Here is an 18,774-nt window from a genome sequence, read left to right on the forward strand (position 1 = left end):
GTGTGGGGGTGTGGGGGGGGGGGGGGGGGGGGGGGTTCTGTGTGTGAGCGAGCTTGTGTGTGCATGCGTGTGCACTTGTGTGTGATGTTGCCTCATCTCTGTGTGAATGCTCTTTGTAAGATTCCGTCTCCCCCGGCCAAGATTAAGCTTTTTAACAATTCATGCTGGGGCTAACACAAGGGCGCACTGTGACTGCAGATAGATGGGGGAGTGAAGGAGGGAGAGGAGCAACAAAAGGGGGATGAAGAGCATATGTGAGAAATGCGCAGTGACAGAGAAGTGGAGCTAGGCAAAACAAAGAGATGTTGCTGATAGCTTTTGATATCTCTGTCAGGGTCTAACAAAAACTCCCATGAAATATTTAGTGTAAGACTTCAGCACAGATAAGAAGAACAAGCTCTCTGCCAGATAGTTCATCCAGAGAGGTGAAAGCCTTCAGAAACACAATCGGCTTGACAGAGTTGGTACCACACGTTTATATGTTTACATCATTACAGTGACACCTCACTGTCTATAACTATAAAAGTACAGTGTAACTTTTCACAGATCGCCAAGCTGAACAAGGAAAGAATCAAGACTGAGTTTACTCAATCTTGACTTGATGGTGTAATGGAGGTTCTGTGAATATTTCAGCCGTATCGATAATGTTGTGTCAACCTCACCTTGGGGCGCTCTGTTGTATCGAGGTATTGTGAGTGTGCCAGGCATTGGGGTGTAACATAAAGTCATTCTCATGTTCCAAAAACCACCTGGAAAAGATCCTGTGCTTTTACACCAACTTCTGGTACTTCCCCTGACATGTTTCAAAAACCATCTAGGATGTGTTTAAGGTAAACATTTTTGTCCAGACGTTGGGCATTCAATTTTGATAATTATGTTCCTGCTGTTGCCTCATCTTTTTGTTTGTCGACTGTTTTGCTTAGTGTTATTTACTGTCTGGCAGCCTTCATTTAACTTATCTTCAAAAGCTTGATTTAGTATTCTTTGCCATGCCTCATGAATGAGACATTTTAGCACAAGACTGGAACAGAGTGGATGTGTTCATCTGTTTTTCTTGGTTCCTTTTTGATAAGCTGTATAATTTTAAAACTAAAAGTGAATGACTGAGTATTTCAGTGATTTATTCAGCATGACCATGGTGATGTTTATTTGAACAGTAACAGAGGAATAGTAACATAAACTTAAAGCATAAACTCTGCCTTGTAAACTCCATAAAAAAGTAGATTTATCAACATCATGGACTACAAGTTGGAAGAATAAGAGTTGTAACCAGTGTCATGCTGCTCCCCCCCTCACACAGACACACACTCACAGTTTATCTCACTCTCTCCCTCCCGTTTACTCGGTCACTGGCTGACAGTAGGCCAGCTCTTGGGGATGTGAAGGAATCATATTTGAAGATTCATACAATAGTTCCATTATCTCACTTGGCTGCCTCTTAACCTAAATCTATACACACACATTCCCACCAGCCCCTGTGGCTGGAAGCGTCCCCATTGTCGTTGAGCTGTGCAAGTAGAAAATGAGGCTGCTAAATAAAGGCTAAAGTTGGGGATGGCATGGGTCCAAGAGAGAGATGAAATCAGACATTTCTGCTGTGAGAGCGGAGTAGCGTTCTACAATGAGATAGCACGGCGGTGCAGTGGTTAGCACCGTCGCCTCGCAACAAGAAGATTTAGGTTTTGAACCTGCCAGCCGGCTGAGGCTTTCTATGTAGAGTTTGCATGTTGTCTTTGCCTGTGTGGGTTTCCTCCTTGTGCTCCATCTTCCTCCCACAGTGCAAAAGCATGCATGTTAGGTTAATAGGCGAGTCTAGGTGAATGTGAGCGTGAATGGTTGTTTGTCTCTATATGTCAGCCCTGTGAAATGTCCACAGTGTACCCGTCCTCTCACTCAGTGTCTGATGTGATTGGCTCACGACCCATAAGGATAAGTGGTATAGCTAATGGACAAATTGATCATGATTTTAATTAAAATTATAAAATTGTTAGAGTATATTCAGAAATTCATATCACAAACACCATCACTTTTTCTTTACTCCCTCCATTCTTTTGACATTGTTATGAAATTCAAAAATGCCCAAGTCAAACCAAAACAGTCTTTTAAAACCAAGATCATGAGTAAATATCTTAGATGATAACTGTTCAGAGAAATTCTTTGTGGGTGGTGGGTCAAAATGATAAATGACTATACAGTATCAGCAGTAATAGCGGTAACAACAGAGTTAACCTCAGTTGAATGTTGTATCCATCTGTGCTTCGTTTGTTGTATTCTCTGTCAACCTGTAAAAGCTTTAGAATGCAGCTGAAGAAATCTCACGTACTGTCGCTCAAACCATAAACAAACAACAGAACGCACCGTACTGAAACTACAGATTGCAGCGTTAATTCCCACCCCTCCTCAAAAGCTCTTCTGACTCATTCCAGGTGATCCCTGAAAAATACATTTGCTGCCAACCAACCCACCTGATTAAATTAACTTTTAAATAATAAAACAACCATGTTGCACATATGTCAGGACACCTGCTTGAGATTTTTACTCTGGTTCACAGACACTGTGACACTTCGCATGCAAACCACTCTATCATTTATCATCTTCCCTAAATGAAGAGACCTGCATACAGTACTCTACACCCGTCCTGCGGCTCTCGCTCCAACATGAGTACTGATGAAAGATTGATCAAAGGTATCGTGTGTGGGCCTGTTATGCATGGTGTGGTTACTGTACTATGTATAAACACATGTTCTTCGCTGAGATGATGAGATATTCATGCACAAGGAGACTCAAAACTACAGTGCAATGCAGATCCTCCTCTTAAGTAATATTTCATAGATGAACACAGATTGTTAAATGAAAGCTGTCCTTTCAGTTTATATTAGCTGTAGCCTGGAAACATTTAACTTTGTGAAGGTTATTAAAATATGAACTGGCTCTACTTGAGACTTTTCAGAGCTTTTTCCAAGGAGATTATTACATTTTTATGCTTTTGTCATTCCACAATTGATATTCTTTACTATACTCATGCTCTGCTTTGTGTTATATTTTCTAAGACTGTGTAATGCCACAGTGCTCCACTGTCTCTTGCCTGATTGCTATAAAACTTGTGTTGCAGTACAAGCGACTATTCACATTGAATTGTGTTTTTACCTTATAGATGATGCTAACAAGGTGATGTGTTATATAGTATTATTTACCACTGTAGGCTATACTGTGTACCTTTCTGGTCTACTCATGTCAATGTCGAAGTGAGGGAGTTGAGTTTTCTGACGGTGCTAGAAGTTCAAGTTCGGCTCACAGCCTCAGGTGCATGTCTGTTTCCTGTATCTCTCTCTTCAGTCTCCTCTGCTCTCTAAAGTTAAAGAAAATAATAAAGGAAAGAGTGAACAGTTCATTCTTGAGAGATGACGTCACAGAGGACTTGCAGTGAATTTTGCTGATGTCTGCTGGATTTGTTGCGGTATAGGGAGAAAAAAACAAGTGATTCCTGCATAATGCATCAAAGCCTGTGTGAAATGTTCTAGAAATCTAAAATATTCACACATTTTTATCCTCGAAAACAAGCATAGTGTGTGCGTGTCTAAAATACATATTGGGTGTGAATATGTATATGCGTGCAACTCCTCATTTGCGTACATCATGTTCACTCATATATAACCTACATGTTAAACACTTGAAGCTGACCATTTTAACCCAGCTGCAGTGCATCTATTGTGAAGAGCTTTTGCCGGTCCAGAGTATCCCAGCTGCTTGGTTTAGATTGTACCATACGCCGGAGGGCATGTGTGCACTCTAGTTTCCTTGTTCTGACTGCTTTTGTTGTGTATTTCAGTCACTGGGGCCTTTTTAAATTTAACTGCCTTCTGCGTTGTGAGGATCAGATTGGCCAGGTTTCCTAATTTAGAGGCTAACGCACAGTCATTACCATGCTACCCATCGTTAAACAAGACATCACCCTTATCGGTGTGAGTAAGGCTCCCTTCAAGGCATGCAATTAACCTGTTAGAAAATGCCTTTTATCCTCACTTTTTCTCCCACTCCTGCACCTTTTACCTCCTTATTTAGCCTCTATTAACAGTTCACAGAGGTTTTGATGATGTAAGCATTTTTAATTGTCTCTTGGGGAGCAGGGTTTTGTTTTTTGTTTTTTTATCTGTTTCCAGTAGTGCGGCTTGACATAGCTGTACTATGTGTGCATATGGTGAAGGGCTTTGTGGAGGTAATAAATTGTTTCCAGCTCCGCTTTAGTTCGATTCCTCGTTGTCAGGTGCTTAGAGCCCATTGGTTGAACTCTGATTTACTTGGCAGCCCAGGGATTCTTCCTCTCTCATATTTATCTCTGAGCACAGGGAAGAGTATGGGAAATTTAATTTTTCATTATTCATTAAGACATATTTAATCCCTGTTTGAAAGGATGGGCTTAGCTGCATTTGAATGGCAAATGAAGCAGGACTGGAACTGCAAAATTTTAATTTCGCCCGAGAATTCAATTTCCACACATTAGGTAACATCATTTATCATCCATGCCTCAAACATTAGTTACACTGGATTCTCAACATAAAAGTGCATGGTATATTCAGTAACCAAGTGTAGCCAGATGCAGTCAGCTAAAATGGCATCAAGGAACATGAAGAGGGTTCACATGGGGTGTACATTTTGTTGGCAAGTGAGGAAGCTGTTTTTGAGCAGACTGTGTAAGGTGGGCAGCTTGACAGGCTTGTGAAGAGCTGGGGAGACCTGAGAACATGAAGACCTCCCCTTTCCTCCTCTCCCTCCTTGATGGATGGAGCCTCTATTTGACAATGTACTGTCAGGTGCTGTCAGATAAAACAACCTACTCTCTATCTCTGTCTTCCTCTGTCACCACTTATTGAGATACTGGTTCAAGGCCATAGAACCACACTAGACCAGGCATTACGTTGAATGGTTTGCTTTTAACTGAAGGTCATGAGGTCATGGCTGTTTACTCAAATTCGACCACGAGAACAAAACCATTCCATCAAAAATTAAACGTGCACACACATCTTAAATAGTCACCCTGTGTTATTTTCATGTAGATGTAATGTATAGTTTAATAATATTTGTTGCTGAAATGTATTTGTTGACCATGAGAGTTTTGGTGTGCGTATGCATTGATATTTCACCTTTCAGAAAGACTTTGGCCTGGAGTTTCTTAACACTGAAATGTTTATATCCACTTCTCCTCCAGTCTCTGATGCAAAGTCCAAATCAAATTCTTCTGCCAAACATTATCTATTCAAACTTTCCTAACCTGAATTTAATGCCTGGTGTTAATGTGCGTTTATAAAGTCTGAAAATACATAAACTGGATATGTTACGTACCCTTTTATTTCCTCTGCTGCTGACCTTTATAACCATCTAGCCCCTGCTGTTTCTCCCTGCCTGCCTGTTGTGTGACTGCATGCTTACATATACATGTACTGTATACGCTTGAATATACACATTTAAAAAGGCCAGATGCCTTGCAGCAGTGGAAATGTTTTGAGGTAAATGTCAGCTGGCAGTGGGAAACAGAAAGCAAAAAAAAAAAAATCTAGATATATATTCACATTACCTCCACAGAGTACATTTGCTCACATTCCCCTGCATCGCCTCTGCTGCAGGCTCTCCTACCCACAATATTTAGATTTTGAACTCATTCACTTCAGAACAAAACAAACAGGCAGACATGGCTACACATCCCAGAGCTGAGGAGGAGTGCAGCTGCTCACTGTGTTTTGGTTGGTGGAGTTTTGGTTAAACAAGGATGAATATATCACACACATAAGTATAAGAAGTATAAGTGCTTTGCTGCATTGCTTCGCTGTGGTGTCAAATCAGATTCAAAAACAGCACAGTAATAAATGCACCTTGAGATCCAGGATGCAGCTATTGTCATCATATTATGTCATATTATGTAACTGTGGCTGTGTGCGATAATGTGTGTGTATTTCTGTGTTTGTATCCAACTGACTGAGTTAAACATGTTTGTTATAGACATATTGCTTTCACTATTTATATCAGTCAGTCTGGTTTTTCCCCTTTATAACAAAACCATTATAATAACCTCTCATATGTCACACATTTCTTTTGAAGTTGCTTGTGGTCATTTAGGACTCCGGTCATGACTGTCTCTTTCCCCTCACCTGTGCTCTATTTATCTCCTACTTCATAAGACCCAAACACTCGATACTGCTGGTGCTTTGATTACTTTAAAGCAAACGATCTGTTAGCCTGTTTATCAAATCTAGCTTTAAGCTCTTGAGATGATACAGACTGAGGCTGCATTCAAATCCCCCTGCAGTGCATTCACTGTAAAATTGCCAGAGTCTCCCCAGGATTCAAGCATCAGCAACATTAGCTGGGATGAGGCCAGGGCAAATGTTTCAACCACAAGTGTTTTATCAGTGGGAAAATAGATAAGGGTCTTTAATGGCAAGTATGAGAAATTGTTTGAATTTGTATCTCTAGGAATTACTAGAATTATTTATTAGTAGCACAAATGTCAGTGATTTTGTAGGGTTACATTTTTCACTATCATGAATTTTAATAGAATAGTTGACAATAATAATGATAGCAAATATTAGAGAGCATAATATAATCACACAGAGTTGTCACATTTTTAGAAGAACTCAGCACATGTTCAGCCTCATCTAAACACACTCTGAGGTTTCAAACCTCACATTGGTCACATAGTTATGACCTTCACCCCTCTCACATCTTATTGGTACATTCCTAATCCCACTGTACAGTCCTCTGCTGCGAATGGTCAGACAGCGAGCTGACACCTCTGATTTGCTGCAAGGCCTGGCCATGACCCATCCGCTCTATCAATTAACGTGTGTGTGTGTGTGCGTGTGTGTGTGTGTGTGTGTGTGTGTGTGTGTGTGTGTGTGTGTGTGATGTGTGTGTGTGTGTGTGTGTGTGTGTGTGTGTGTCTCTGTCAGTCTGACTGCACACATTCCAGCCTGTCTAAGCAATTTATGTCCATCTATCCATGTGTTCTTTTCGTGTGACTAATTGACAGAGGGTAAACCAGGTAAATAACACTGGCAGCTTGTTGTTTTGATGCTTTAGCTAAATGCTTTCATATGTGGAAATGTTGTCTAATGGGCCACTTCGCCTTGTATGGAGTCTCTGAAGCTGTATGGTATCTTTTAACATGTAATAAGTCGTAATTTGAAATGAAAAATGTTCTATCCTCTGGTGGTGTTCACACTGTGCATGACTTAGCAGGGAGCGAGGGGCCCTCCTACTGAGCTTTGCCTTACATTGTTGGTGCGCAGTTGCCTGGTTACACGTGTAGTGTAATACGTGACTCCTACTCAAATTGGATGATGGTTACTGACAGTCTTAGTGTTTGAAGTCTAACTAAAAATCACCACTCACCATATCTCCATTACAGACAGATATCTGACTCAATAATATCTTGTAGTCAGTCACATAGATCAGTAGTAAATGTAAAACTCTCCATGTTATTTTAGTGTTCTCAGTATTTTATCGTATTAATTTCCTCTCAGTGAGGCCCCTCATTAGATGCCCATCAATTACTGCCACATCACAGCAAACACATTATATTACTGACCATTGAAAATGTTTCTCTGATAAAGAAAAAGTAGGAAAAATAAAGCCAACATATTCATAATCATATTCTATACTAAATCAAAAGGATAGTCAGTTAAGAGTGCAGGCCACAAACCTCACAGCCATTTTCCTCTGTCTTCTTTTAGTCTCAAGAGCATCTCCACAAACGGCTCATTAAATTTACACGGGGTTTCTGTCTGAATCTGAATTTTACAATTAAGTTCAAATAGGTTTATTGTTTCAGTGCAAATTAGAACAAAGTAAACCCAGAAGTGTGGAACATTTTTTACTCAATTTTCCAGAAAGCTACTGTATTAGTTTTGTTCTTGAAAATGTCACTTTATTCAACAAAGACACAAATAACTGTAGTTGCAGTTTAAATCTCGGATCCCCAGGGCAAGAGTTCTTAAGAAAACAAACTCATACTACAAAGTAGAGCAATAACACTGAAATGCTAGAAGGCAGTGGAAGGCTTAAGATTAGATTTAAAATGCGCCAGTGACGTGGAGTAATACGGTAACAGAATGATTTTGTTTTCTTGAGCTGAATACTAATTCAGATGTTGTACCAGCTGTCTTCCAGCTTTGCAGGAGTTAGTGAGTGATTGTGTGAATGCTTGAACTCTTGAAAGCTGATGCATTGCAGCCTGAAAAGACAGAAACCTCAGGAAGCTGCCGCCGCTGCAGTTCAACAGACAGTGATGACAGACGGGTGTTAGAGACCATGAAGTAAGAACAGAAAGTGCCACTTCTGTGTACGTGCGTGTGTGTGTGTGTGTGTGTGTGTGTGTGTGTGTGTGTGTCAGTGAGCCACAGAGCGTGAGGATGATCGGTTTGACGATGAGTGTGAAGTCGCTGTAAGGCCAACAGTGTGTGTGTGCATGTGTGTACCCATAGCTATACGCATATTTAGTTTATCCAGTAAAGTGACTCTTGTGCCTCTCAGCAGCCACTAAAAGTCATTAGAAGATAACACTCAGGAACACAGATAAATGACTGGATGGTTCATTCTCGAGAATACACTGCTAAGTCACACTTCAGCCAAAATAATGACTCACTCCTGCTTTGTTTTTATGTGTAATGTGCCTGGTCCCCAGCGCATGCTTGAGTATGTTTCATATATATGCATATCACAAAGGAGATCATTCAGTCCCCCTGGGATACACAGTTTCTGTATTATGCATATTTGTCACTTAACATGACAACTGTGACGGGGCTGTGCATGTGACAGAGAGGAAGAAGTGATTGTGTGTGTGTGTGTGTGTGTGTGTTATTTACAGCACGGGGGCTGCCTATGGAGGAAACCTGAGCACTTGAGAGATATACAGCGAGGCGGACAGAATCTAAAAATACCACGGCTGAGTGAGCAGGGCTTAAGAAGAAGAAGCAGTGGCTGTCTCCACTGTCAAGCCTGCCTCTTGGTCTTCAGGCTGCGTGCTGCTGTCTCAGAATGAAATATTAGGCCTTTATAAGCAAACAGAAACAAATCCATCTGAGACCAGGCAGCTAATTTAAAGTGACGGCCTGAACAAGGGGGGCATTTTATATCAGATATTGAACGTTTGATCTGTTTGATGAGTCAGTGTGATGTAAAGTGTATGAAACAGCTATAACAAGATCGTGGATGGATTGTTTGAGCCTTAATCAAAGTAGGGAAAAGAAGATCATTTGGACTCATGAGGAATGAGTATTAGTGTTTCATCCATACTGGAAAAATGCCATAGACAGATTTTGTTGACAAATTCAAAATAAGTAAAATGCTGAGAAGTTTTCAGACCTTGACTTAAACACACTGCATTTCAGAGTGTTTGAGATTTTGTGACATCTTCAGCTTTGACTTGAAGGTCACACCCTCTGACCATGTCCCTGTCCTCTTGTCATCTATTTCTCCAGGAATGACACACAGATGGAAACATTTACTGCATATCACTGGGCATCCCCCTCTCTCTCTGTCTTTCTGTGTACTGCTCTGTCTTTCTCTCTCACATGTACACATAGTATCAGAGGACCGTTACATGTCTAATACTGTCTGCACGCACACAAGCGTTGGCTCTAGTCCCAGGCCTTTGGTGGGCATTAAAGGCAAACTAGTCCACTGGTACATCCATCCATCCATCCATCCATCCATATTTCTCTCCATTGGCACAGCACCTGATATGTGAAGTACACTATGTGTAAATGACTGTGAACCTGCAGTGACTTGAATGGCTGTTAACGACTTCTAAACAGACACATTTCCATTTGAAAAGGAGGCTTTTAGTGCGACTTGTTATTTACTGTCACCTAAATGGAATCTGTCAATGCTCTAAATGCAGTATTCTCTATACCTAAAGAATCTTATCTCGAATCTCGATTCAAAAGCTCGATTCAACTCGAGCTTTTGAATTGCCCTTAATGACGAGTTTCCTCTCTTACTTTTCAGCTGCAGACAGTTTCTTTCAGGTTTGGTCTCCGCGCTTCTATATATAGACAAACATTTACATGCCATGTAAAAGAACATTCACAGTTCTGCTTTACACACACTTGTAAACACAAAGCAAATAAAATGTAGACTACAATTTAATGACAGTTAAAAGAAAAGTTCATAAGCAGGTAAATGGTTCTCTGCTTATTTATTATGTTTGTATATTGGTAAAAAAAAACAAAAAACCCCCAAAAAAAGCAGATGCATGATCAACCACACATCAGGCAAACGCACATGCATGTGGTCACACACACACACACACACACACACACACACACACACACACACACACACACACACACCAGCCCTTTTCCTGTGGGTTCTGCTTCCTGCATTTGTAGAGCACACATCAGACGCGTCTCTGCCGCTGAAAACAGATATGAGTGTAATTACATTAAGAGTCTCATTTCATATTGATCCGTCTGCACAAATAGCCGTCTGAACAAGCCGAACAAGATTATTTAATGTTATTTATGTTCTTTTTATTTCCCCTGGGGTTCAGGGTCACACAGCAGAGAGGTGAGGAGGAGCGCAGACAACACAACACTGTCATCTGCTGAGCATCTGAAACAAACAAAAAAAAAAATTTAAAAAACAGTTGTGAGGGGACAGTAACACTTTTTTGGACTACATGATGATTGCAGGAAACACAAACTCAGGTAGTACACCAGAATTTTCAATTCATGTTTTAACTGTAAAATGTGTTCAGTTGAAAATATTTTGTCTTCATTTTGAAAGCACAACTATGACTGGAAGTTCACAGCCAGAGACTCTGTGATCATTCAAACATCTTTTTCCTCATGAAATGAAATTCCTCTCTGTGTTCATTTAAGCAGAGGTGCTTCACTTTTGGATTGTAGCAGCTTTTCTAGTCAAGTTTGGCCATTAAAAACCCTTTGTAATTGAATAAAATAATTTAATTTGACGTCATCTTCATGACTAATGATACAACTGCCTTTGCGCCTATGAAACATCACCAGATGTGTGTGTGTGTGTGTGTGTGTGTGTGTGTGTGTGTGTGTGTGTGTGTGTGTGTGTGTCAGCGTGCATTCACAATTGTACAGAATGAATCATGCCATACAAGTGTGTAATAGACTGTTTTGTGAGGCTGTGTGAGCGTTTGTGTGTCAGTGTAGTGTGTTTACAACTCTACGTGTGCACTCAAGTGAATCTGAAGGTATGTCTGTGAAGCTGTTTGAAGCAGTGCTTGCAGCGAGGCCTGTAACGGTAGAAATTGTTAGACTTAATGACTTTTGCTCTTACACTTAAGTCATCAGCACAAACTTAATCCTGCAGGCTAAATATGAGCCAGAGCTAAAAATAGCCCCTGTAGCTACAGTAACGTGCGTGGTAGGATATGGTTATCTGGTAGATGATGATGAAGAAAAGACCAAGAGAAGGAAGGGGGAGGAAGGAGAGATTAGTGAGAAAAGAGGTACCATAAAATGAGACATTTATACGACAGTTTTTATATTTTAACGAAGCCGAGAATGATAAAAACTACTCTTCAACATTAAAGGTAAAGTGTTTGATGGGAATACTGACATACTGTAAACCATTCCTACCAATGCTTAATGTCTTGCTTAGGTTAACAAACATTGTGTTTTGGGGATATATTTGAAAACACTGAATTTTTGTTCAATTGTTTTCATATCTGGGAAGCAGGTGGCTTCTTTGGAAACTCTCACAACTGTTTGTATGTAGATTTGATGTAGAAAGGAAGGGCAGGTTTGCACATTGAGACAGGCAGACAGACGAATGGACACACATTCAGTGGGTTCATAGTCTAAATAAAAAGACAGTGAAGGCTAATATAGGATTTAGAATTAGATTAGAGACAAAGAGAGCATCTAGCTCTGTCGTTAATGCTGTCTGTCCACAAGCTCTAATTATAACTAAACTCACTGCCCTGTTTGTCCCTTACTCCCTCTCCATCCCCTGTTACTAACCCCACACAATGCTTCACAATCTGAACAAAGCTTCCCTGAGGCCCCTAATCTAATAGAGCAGTCTCAACAAGACATCCACATAAACACACACCCACCAGCCAACAGCGAGGGAGGGGCTGAGTCGGGGGGGGGGGGGGGGGGGGGGGGAGGCAAAACAGCAAAACAGTAGCCTGCTTTATCTTATCTGGAGAGTCAGTGGGAAAATTATACTCCACCATTACAGAGGCAAATCCAAAATCCAACGTGCNGGGGGGGGGTGATGGAGAAAAAGATGGCAGGTCAGATTAAGGCGATAAATTGGACACTGAGTGAAGAATGACAGAGAGAGAGAGAGCGCTTTTCTTTTCCATGTCACCAAGGGCTGGTGGTGTGATGTTCGTCATGAATGAGCACTGCTGGGACCTCATTGTTCTGTTCTTCGTGTGTGTGTGTGTGTGTGTGTGTGTGTGTGTGTGTGTGTGTGTGTGTGTGTGTGCGCGTGTGCGTGCCCATCTGCTGCAACCCCCTTTAGGGCCCAGTCTGTTTTATCTGGACTCTGGTCTGTGTGAGAGTGCCCACCCTCTGATCCTGCATTGGAGTTAACACTCATCAAGCAGCGTATTGATTTTGGGGGGCTGGTGAACATAGAGGAGAAGCAGACAATGGTGCAGAGCTGTGTAAGACAAGCAAGCACAATATATCCTAGGATGTAAATGCAAAAGGTCACAAGGAGCTAATGTTCAAATTGCACCAACCACTGACGTGTGTGTGGGTGTGTGGCTCTGTCGTCAATCAGTCAAACAGCAAACATCTGAATGCTTTTTTTGTACTGTAGGATGCTGTGTATATGCTGACATACTTTAACCATTGTTTTTATTATCAAGACAGAAAATGCAATGTTTTTTGTTTTTTTTAGTAAATATGTCAAACCTGAAAAGTGAGCAGCTCTCAAGGAATACCTCAGTTACATGAAATGCTGCAAATTGACATCAGTGTTGCAAAACCAGCAGTGCTGAGCAATTTTTACAGACTTTCAATAAGCTTTGAACAGTGGAAGAGAGAATATGACATTCGTGACTCATTTTGTTGAGAGAAAACAAACAGAAGTAAATTCACATTGACAGGACATCTTTTTAAACCATCATTCCCTAAATTGGATGTTTTTTGTTTTCGTCCATATTAAACCAGGATCAAAGATACAGGTCACATCAGACATTTTATTTGTAGCGGCCTGGCTCTTGCCACAGTAGTTAGTGTCAGCGAGGGGTTTTATATAATGCTGTCGTCTATCAGAGGGAGATGAGGGAAGTGAAGAGACAGCCCGTCCGAGACTCCAGGCTGCAGCCGTGCTCAGACACACAAACACACACACACACTCACACACACACACACACCACAGGGTCGTGTTTTCTATCACCCCGTCTTTTGAATATGCTCCTCCCTCTCCTGACCTGTCTATACAGACTGCCCAGACATCTTAAACCACCAGGACAGGGGTAAGTGCAGTGATGAGACCAATCACAGTCTGCCCCAGAGTCCTGCTTCAACCAATTAGAATCCAGGAACTTCCCTGTCAAGGCCAGTCACATCTAAGAATTGCTGTGCAGCATATTAAATCATTCCCTTGTTTTTATGCTACCAATGGATGTTTTGCAGAAGTTTTTCAAAATAATTGCATGTTCCAGATAAAATACAAGGCCATTTAACAGTGCAAAGCCAAACATTCAGTATCTAATAGACCCATGTTATAGGCCAAACTAATCACTGAATGACCTTCTAATCCTGAAATTCAAAAACATAGCAGTCAAGAGTTTTTCTTGACATCATCGCAGCCACTTTAATGCCACAGCACAACTTGAGGATTCAGACAGCAGGAGATGAAGCATGGTCTACTTAAGTGCTAGCAGCAGAGGGGGTTGTATGAGTGAGACTTCACTGAGTGTGGTTCCTTCTGTGCAACCCACGAGAGACAGCACTGACTTATTGAATGCCAAGACAATCGCAGAATATGTGAATATGTGAGCATTGAGCTCCACGTCACTCTGTTTCAGTAAAGGTTGAGCCTGGCCTGTGGAGGATGAGTTTGGCCTCCTTCTATCTGAAGGAGTCATTAATGTCAGCTCACAATGCAATTGAACCAGAATTTGGATCATTTGTATAAATGTAAGTTAGGTAAATTAAGCCTTGGGCTTGATTCAAAAAATGATCTCAATTAAAGTGCATTGTTTTTCTTATTTACCTGTTGCTATCGGTGTTTTGAGCAGAAATTTTGTGGACAGCAGCCAGACCTCGAGCCAATGAAAAATTTACTGGACTTTGGTGGTTTGTCCAGGTTTGAAACTTTTTTAGATGTTTAGATATTCCAATAAATTTGATTCCAAATGTAAAGAGTGTGTGAGGTAACTTTTGAAAGAAGAAATAACACATTGTTCTTTTTAGAAATGACAAGTTGAATTCATTAGCCATAAAACGCATTGCTCAATTCAGTACACTCAGGTTTTGCTGCTACAGTCCCACTTGGTCTGGTATGACCACAAACTATTTTAGCAAGCTTTAGATAAATAATGTAAAATAGACATAACTGGGTCAGTACACTAACCTGATTGACTTGATTGTTTTCTACTTGTGCTACTCTTGCACTGTGTATTTACCTTTATCTCATAAATAACACTTGCTGTTTAGCAAAAGCTACATAGTGACGCTTTAAAAACTTACTTCTGTTGTGTCTTATAGTGGAGCTGGATGCGGAGCACCCACAGAGAGTCCCGGGGGCGGAACAGGGAGGGGTCCCGCCCCCCCAGGTCAAGCTGAAAGACAGGCAGAAGTTCTTTGAGGAGGCCTTCCAGCAAGACATGGAGCAGTACCTGTCTACTGGCTACCTGCAGATCGCTGAGAGGAGAGGTGAGCAGGAGGAGTGGGTGAAGTTCTTCTCAGAGGTCCCAGTCGTGCTCTGTGATTATATTCAAACAGCTTGAAATTTAGCATTTCTTGTGATCTGACGCCTGCAGAGTTGAAAGGAAAATGTTGAGGGGTTGAAGTTTAGGTAATGGTATCTGTAACCTATTCAAGGGTGAATGCAAAGCTATCCAGCATTCAAATGAATTAATTCCAGACTTCTGATACCATCAACTGAAACCTCCACACTTCAACTGCATATCACAAGATTGAGCCATAATAGCTTTCTGCAGCGAGGCTCCACACTCTGAGAGCCTGTTGCTAAATACACAAGCAGATCCATTACTTTGAAAAATGCCACCACACCATACATATGTAGATTTCCACTGGGAATGTAATATAATCCTGCTCCAGTTTACCCCATGTATTGCTGCCAAAAGTCTGTGCTAAAATACCCAAAGGATGTGCTGAAATGAGGGACTGCAAAAGAGATATAACCTGCACTGGAAGATGTATTGGGCTCTAACAGGCCCAGCGTTTGTAATGTGATTTTTCTTCTTCTTTTACTCATCTGTCCTCCTCACTTAATCCTCTGGAAATGGCTTATTAGAGAGGATTGTAGAGCAGCGAGGAAAGAGAGATTTAAAGACAGGAGAGGGAGAGAATGCAAGAGACTTCACTGTCACTCAAAATGGCTTTTTATCAATCAGTGTTTTTTATAATGAACCCCCACGACGAAAACAATCACCATAGCATGGAGTGAGATGCAGTGAGTGAAATTTTCACAGTTCATTATCCAGAGATTTGTCAGAATTATGCGTGTCCACCATTCATTCATGGTAAAAACAAAGTGGAGATGTTTACATTTCGGCTTCACATGTCAAATGATGTGATTCACAGACCAGAGACTAACATGGGCTTCAAGACTTAAATCCACAGCAGACGGATTCGTCATAATTGCTTTAAGAGTGTTTGCATTCATTTACAGAGGAGGCTTGAATTATTATTCTGGTGAAACACATCTGAAAATAAGGGCCACTCTGTGAGAGCTAAATTACTCGGCACACTGCAAGTCATTATCCTCCACACAGCCACAAATCTCTACAGCAGGGCGGCGCCACTGAGGAGCAAAAATACAGCGGGGGGACACGGAGAAAGAGGGGAGAGAAAGACAGAATTAAACCAAGAGGAAACTGTCAAGGAAGAGAGAGAAAGGGCTGAGGATGTCATAAGCCACTGAGCCATCAAAAGCCGGTCTCAAGGGTACAAATTCTCTCACACACAAACACACACAAACACACACACACAAACATATATATATATANGAGAGGGAGAGAATGCAAGAGACTTCACTGTCACTCAAAATGGCTTTTTATCAATCAGTGTTTTTTATAATGAACCCCCACGACGAAAACAATCACCATAGCATGGAGTGAGATGCAGTGAGTGAAATTTTCACAGTTCATTATCCAGAGATTTGTCAGAATTATGCGTGTCCACCATTCATTCATGGTAAAAACAAAGTGGAGATGTTTACATTTCGGCTTCACATGTCAAATGATGTGATTCACAGACCAGAGACTAACATGGGCTTCAAGACTTAAATCCACAGCAGACGGATTCGTCATAATTGCTTTAAGAGTGTTTGCATTCATTTACAGAGGAGGCTTGAATTATTATTCTGGTGAAACACATCTGAAAATAAGGGCCACTCTGTGAGAGCTAAATTACTCGGCACACTGCAAGTCATTATCCTCCACACAGCCACAAATCTCTACAGCAGGGCGGCGCCACTGAGGAGCAAAAATACAGCGGGGGGACACGGAGAAAGAGGGGAGAGAAAGACAGAATTAAACCAAGAGGAAACTGTCAAGGAAGAGAGAGAAAGGGCTGAGGATGTCATAAGCCACTGAGCCATCAAAAGCCGGTCTCAAGGGTACAAATTCTCTCACACACAAACACACACAAACACACACACACAAACATATATATATATATATATATATATATATATATATACTCTGCAATCTCACTGCAGGCAAAAACAGTCCTTCCCAGCAGGAGAACCTTTTAGCAAGGTCATAGTGGGGTTAAAAGAAGAACATGTTAGAGGCAGTCACATGGAAATAATGTTCTCAATGCAGTGCTTTCTGGACCACAGTGTTGGTTTAGGTATTTGTGTGTGTGTGTTTGTGTGTGTGTGTGTGTGTGTGTGTGTGTGTGTGTTTGTGTGTGTGTGTGTGTGTGTATATGTATACATGATTTTGTGTTTGTGTGCATGCACACACATTTGTTTATTTTTGTTCATGTGCTGGAAACACAGCTCCATTTGGGGCTGAAAACTGAGTCAACATCCTCCATCCTATGTTTTATGAGGCTGAATAGCTGCTGTGTGGTGGTAATTGCATAGCTGACAGGCGAGATATGGAAATACATATGAGAAGAGGCTGCACACTGAGGAGTCATTAGTGAGCATTAGACCCTAGTTTCTCCAAAGATGTGTCACAGAAAACACCACTGCTGTCTCCACAGAGAAAGAGGAGAATGTGTGTGCAGGAGCGATTTTATGTGTGTAAGTTAAATACACAACATCTCCATTTGTTTATGTATTTGCGTTTCATTCGTTCAGGTTTTTGTGTTTATGCTTTTAGAATCAGTTTATATGTTTGTAAAATACATCTGTGGACATTCAGATGAATTGCCAGAGTTGAGGCCTTTGAAAATATGACCCGTGTGTGTGTGTGTGTGTGTGTGTGTGTGTGTGTGTGTGTGTGTGTGTGTGTGTGTGTGTGTGTGTGTGTGTGTGTGATGATTTTTGTGATGTGTGTTGCTGTTGTAAGGACAGGGAGACTTTTGGGGGCAGTCTCCTTGTGAAATAATACTCCCCTTCTTTCTCTCTCTCTTCACTCTCTCTTCTGCTCTCCCTCCCTGTGCCGCCTTCCTCTGCTCTCCTCATTTCCTTGAGGTACGGTAGCCAATGGCATCTTTTCTCACTGCTGTGCTCCGGCCAATCATTTCCCTTCTTCCTTTTATGCTCGCAAAGCTAACCCCCACCCACCCACCCTGCGCTCCCCTCCTTCCATCCCCACAGTGCACTGACTGGCTGTTTGTGACGCATGCAGCACATCAAATGATAGTGAACAGGCTGGGGGGTGGGGGGGTTGTACACCTGCAAGGTGGTGAATCCAGGACTGTGGTAGTTAATGTATGAGCTGGCGTGTAGCAGGGTTTCCAATGATTTTGTACTTTCCTGCCTATAAAACAAGAAGATAATTTGCCAGTTTTAATGCTAGTTCAGCCACATTCATAGAGAAAATAAGAGACTGGTTGGGTGTGTTGAGTTGGCTTTCTTCCTTTGCCTCGTCACATGTCAGAAAAGTTAAGGGGATAATTTAGAATCAAACACAATACAATCACTGTCATGCTTAATATAACATTCATTTAAGTTCAGTCTGTCTGGTTTTCACCTGTTCTCTGTATTGTATTGTTGTTGCTTCTAAATGTTCCAAACTCACTTAATGGACTGGTTCTGGCTTCATTGGTCAACCTTTCGTTCCATTGTATATTAATGCAATTTTAAGGTGTTTTACAGAAGCCAAGGCTTGAAACGTACAGGTGGGTTCATCACTTAGCATCATTCACCTCTTAAGGGTCATCCCATTATTTTTAACCGGCAAAAAGTAGATATGCACCTTTGACTTCTTTATATCTCAGCTGAAATCTGTCCACTTAAAGGACGGGCTCATATTTTTTCATGTCTGTCTTAAAGCACTGCTCACCATGCCCGTATGTACATCAAGAGTGTTGCAGTTGTTCCTCCTCTCCAACCTGGCTGTGAAAATTTCCCTTCCTCATGCATTACCAATGTAAGTGATGAGGGAGAAAGACAAATTAGTTAAATCAAGTA

At 41.3% G+C, this 18,774-nt stretch overlaps 1 protein-coding gene across 3 annotated transcripts in view; it reads left to right on the forward strand.

Annotated features, from left to right (window-relative positions):
- Positions 1-18,774, forward strand: part of dtnbp1 (dystrobrevin binding protein 1) — a 31,942-nt gene that overhangs the window by 8,753 nt on the left and 4,415 nt on the right. For 2 of the 3 annotated variants that reach the window (XM_022747021.1, XM_022747023.1), the window contains exon 2: positions 14,706-14,873. In XM_022747021.1, the coding sequence (XP_022602742.1) occupies positions 14,706-14,873 (168 nt within the window). Of the gene's footprint in view, positions 1-10,470; positions 10,704-14,705; positions 14,874-18,774 lie in introns of those variants that run through there. The other variant, XM_022747024.1, reaches the window with a different exon arrangement.

This window comes from Seriola dumerili, unplaced genomic scaffold (assembly GCF_002260705.1).
Source record: "Seriola dumerili isolate Sdu_G_001 unplaced genomic scaffold, Sdu_1.0 BDQW01000110.1, whole genome shotgun sequence".
NCBI lineage: Eukaryota > Metazoa > Chordata > Actinopteri > Carangiformes > Carangidae > Seriola > Seriola dumerili.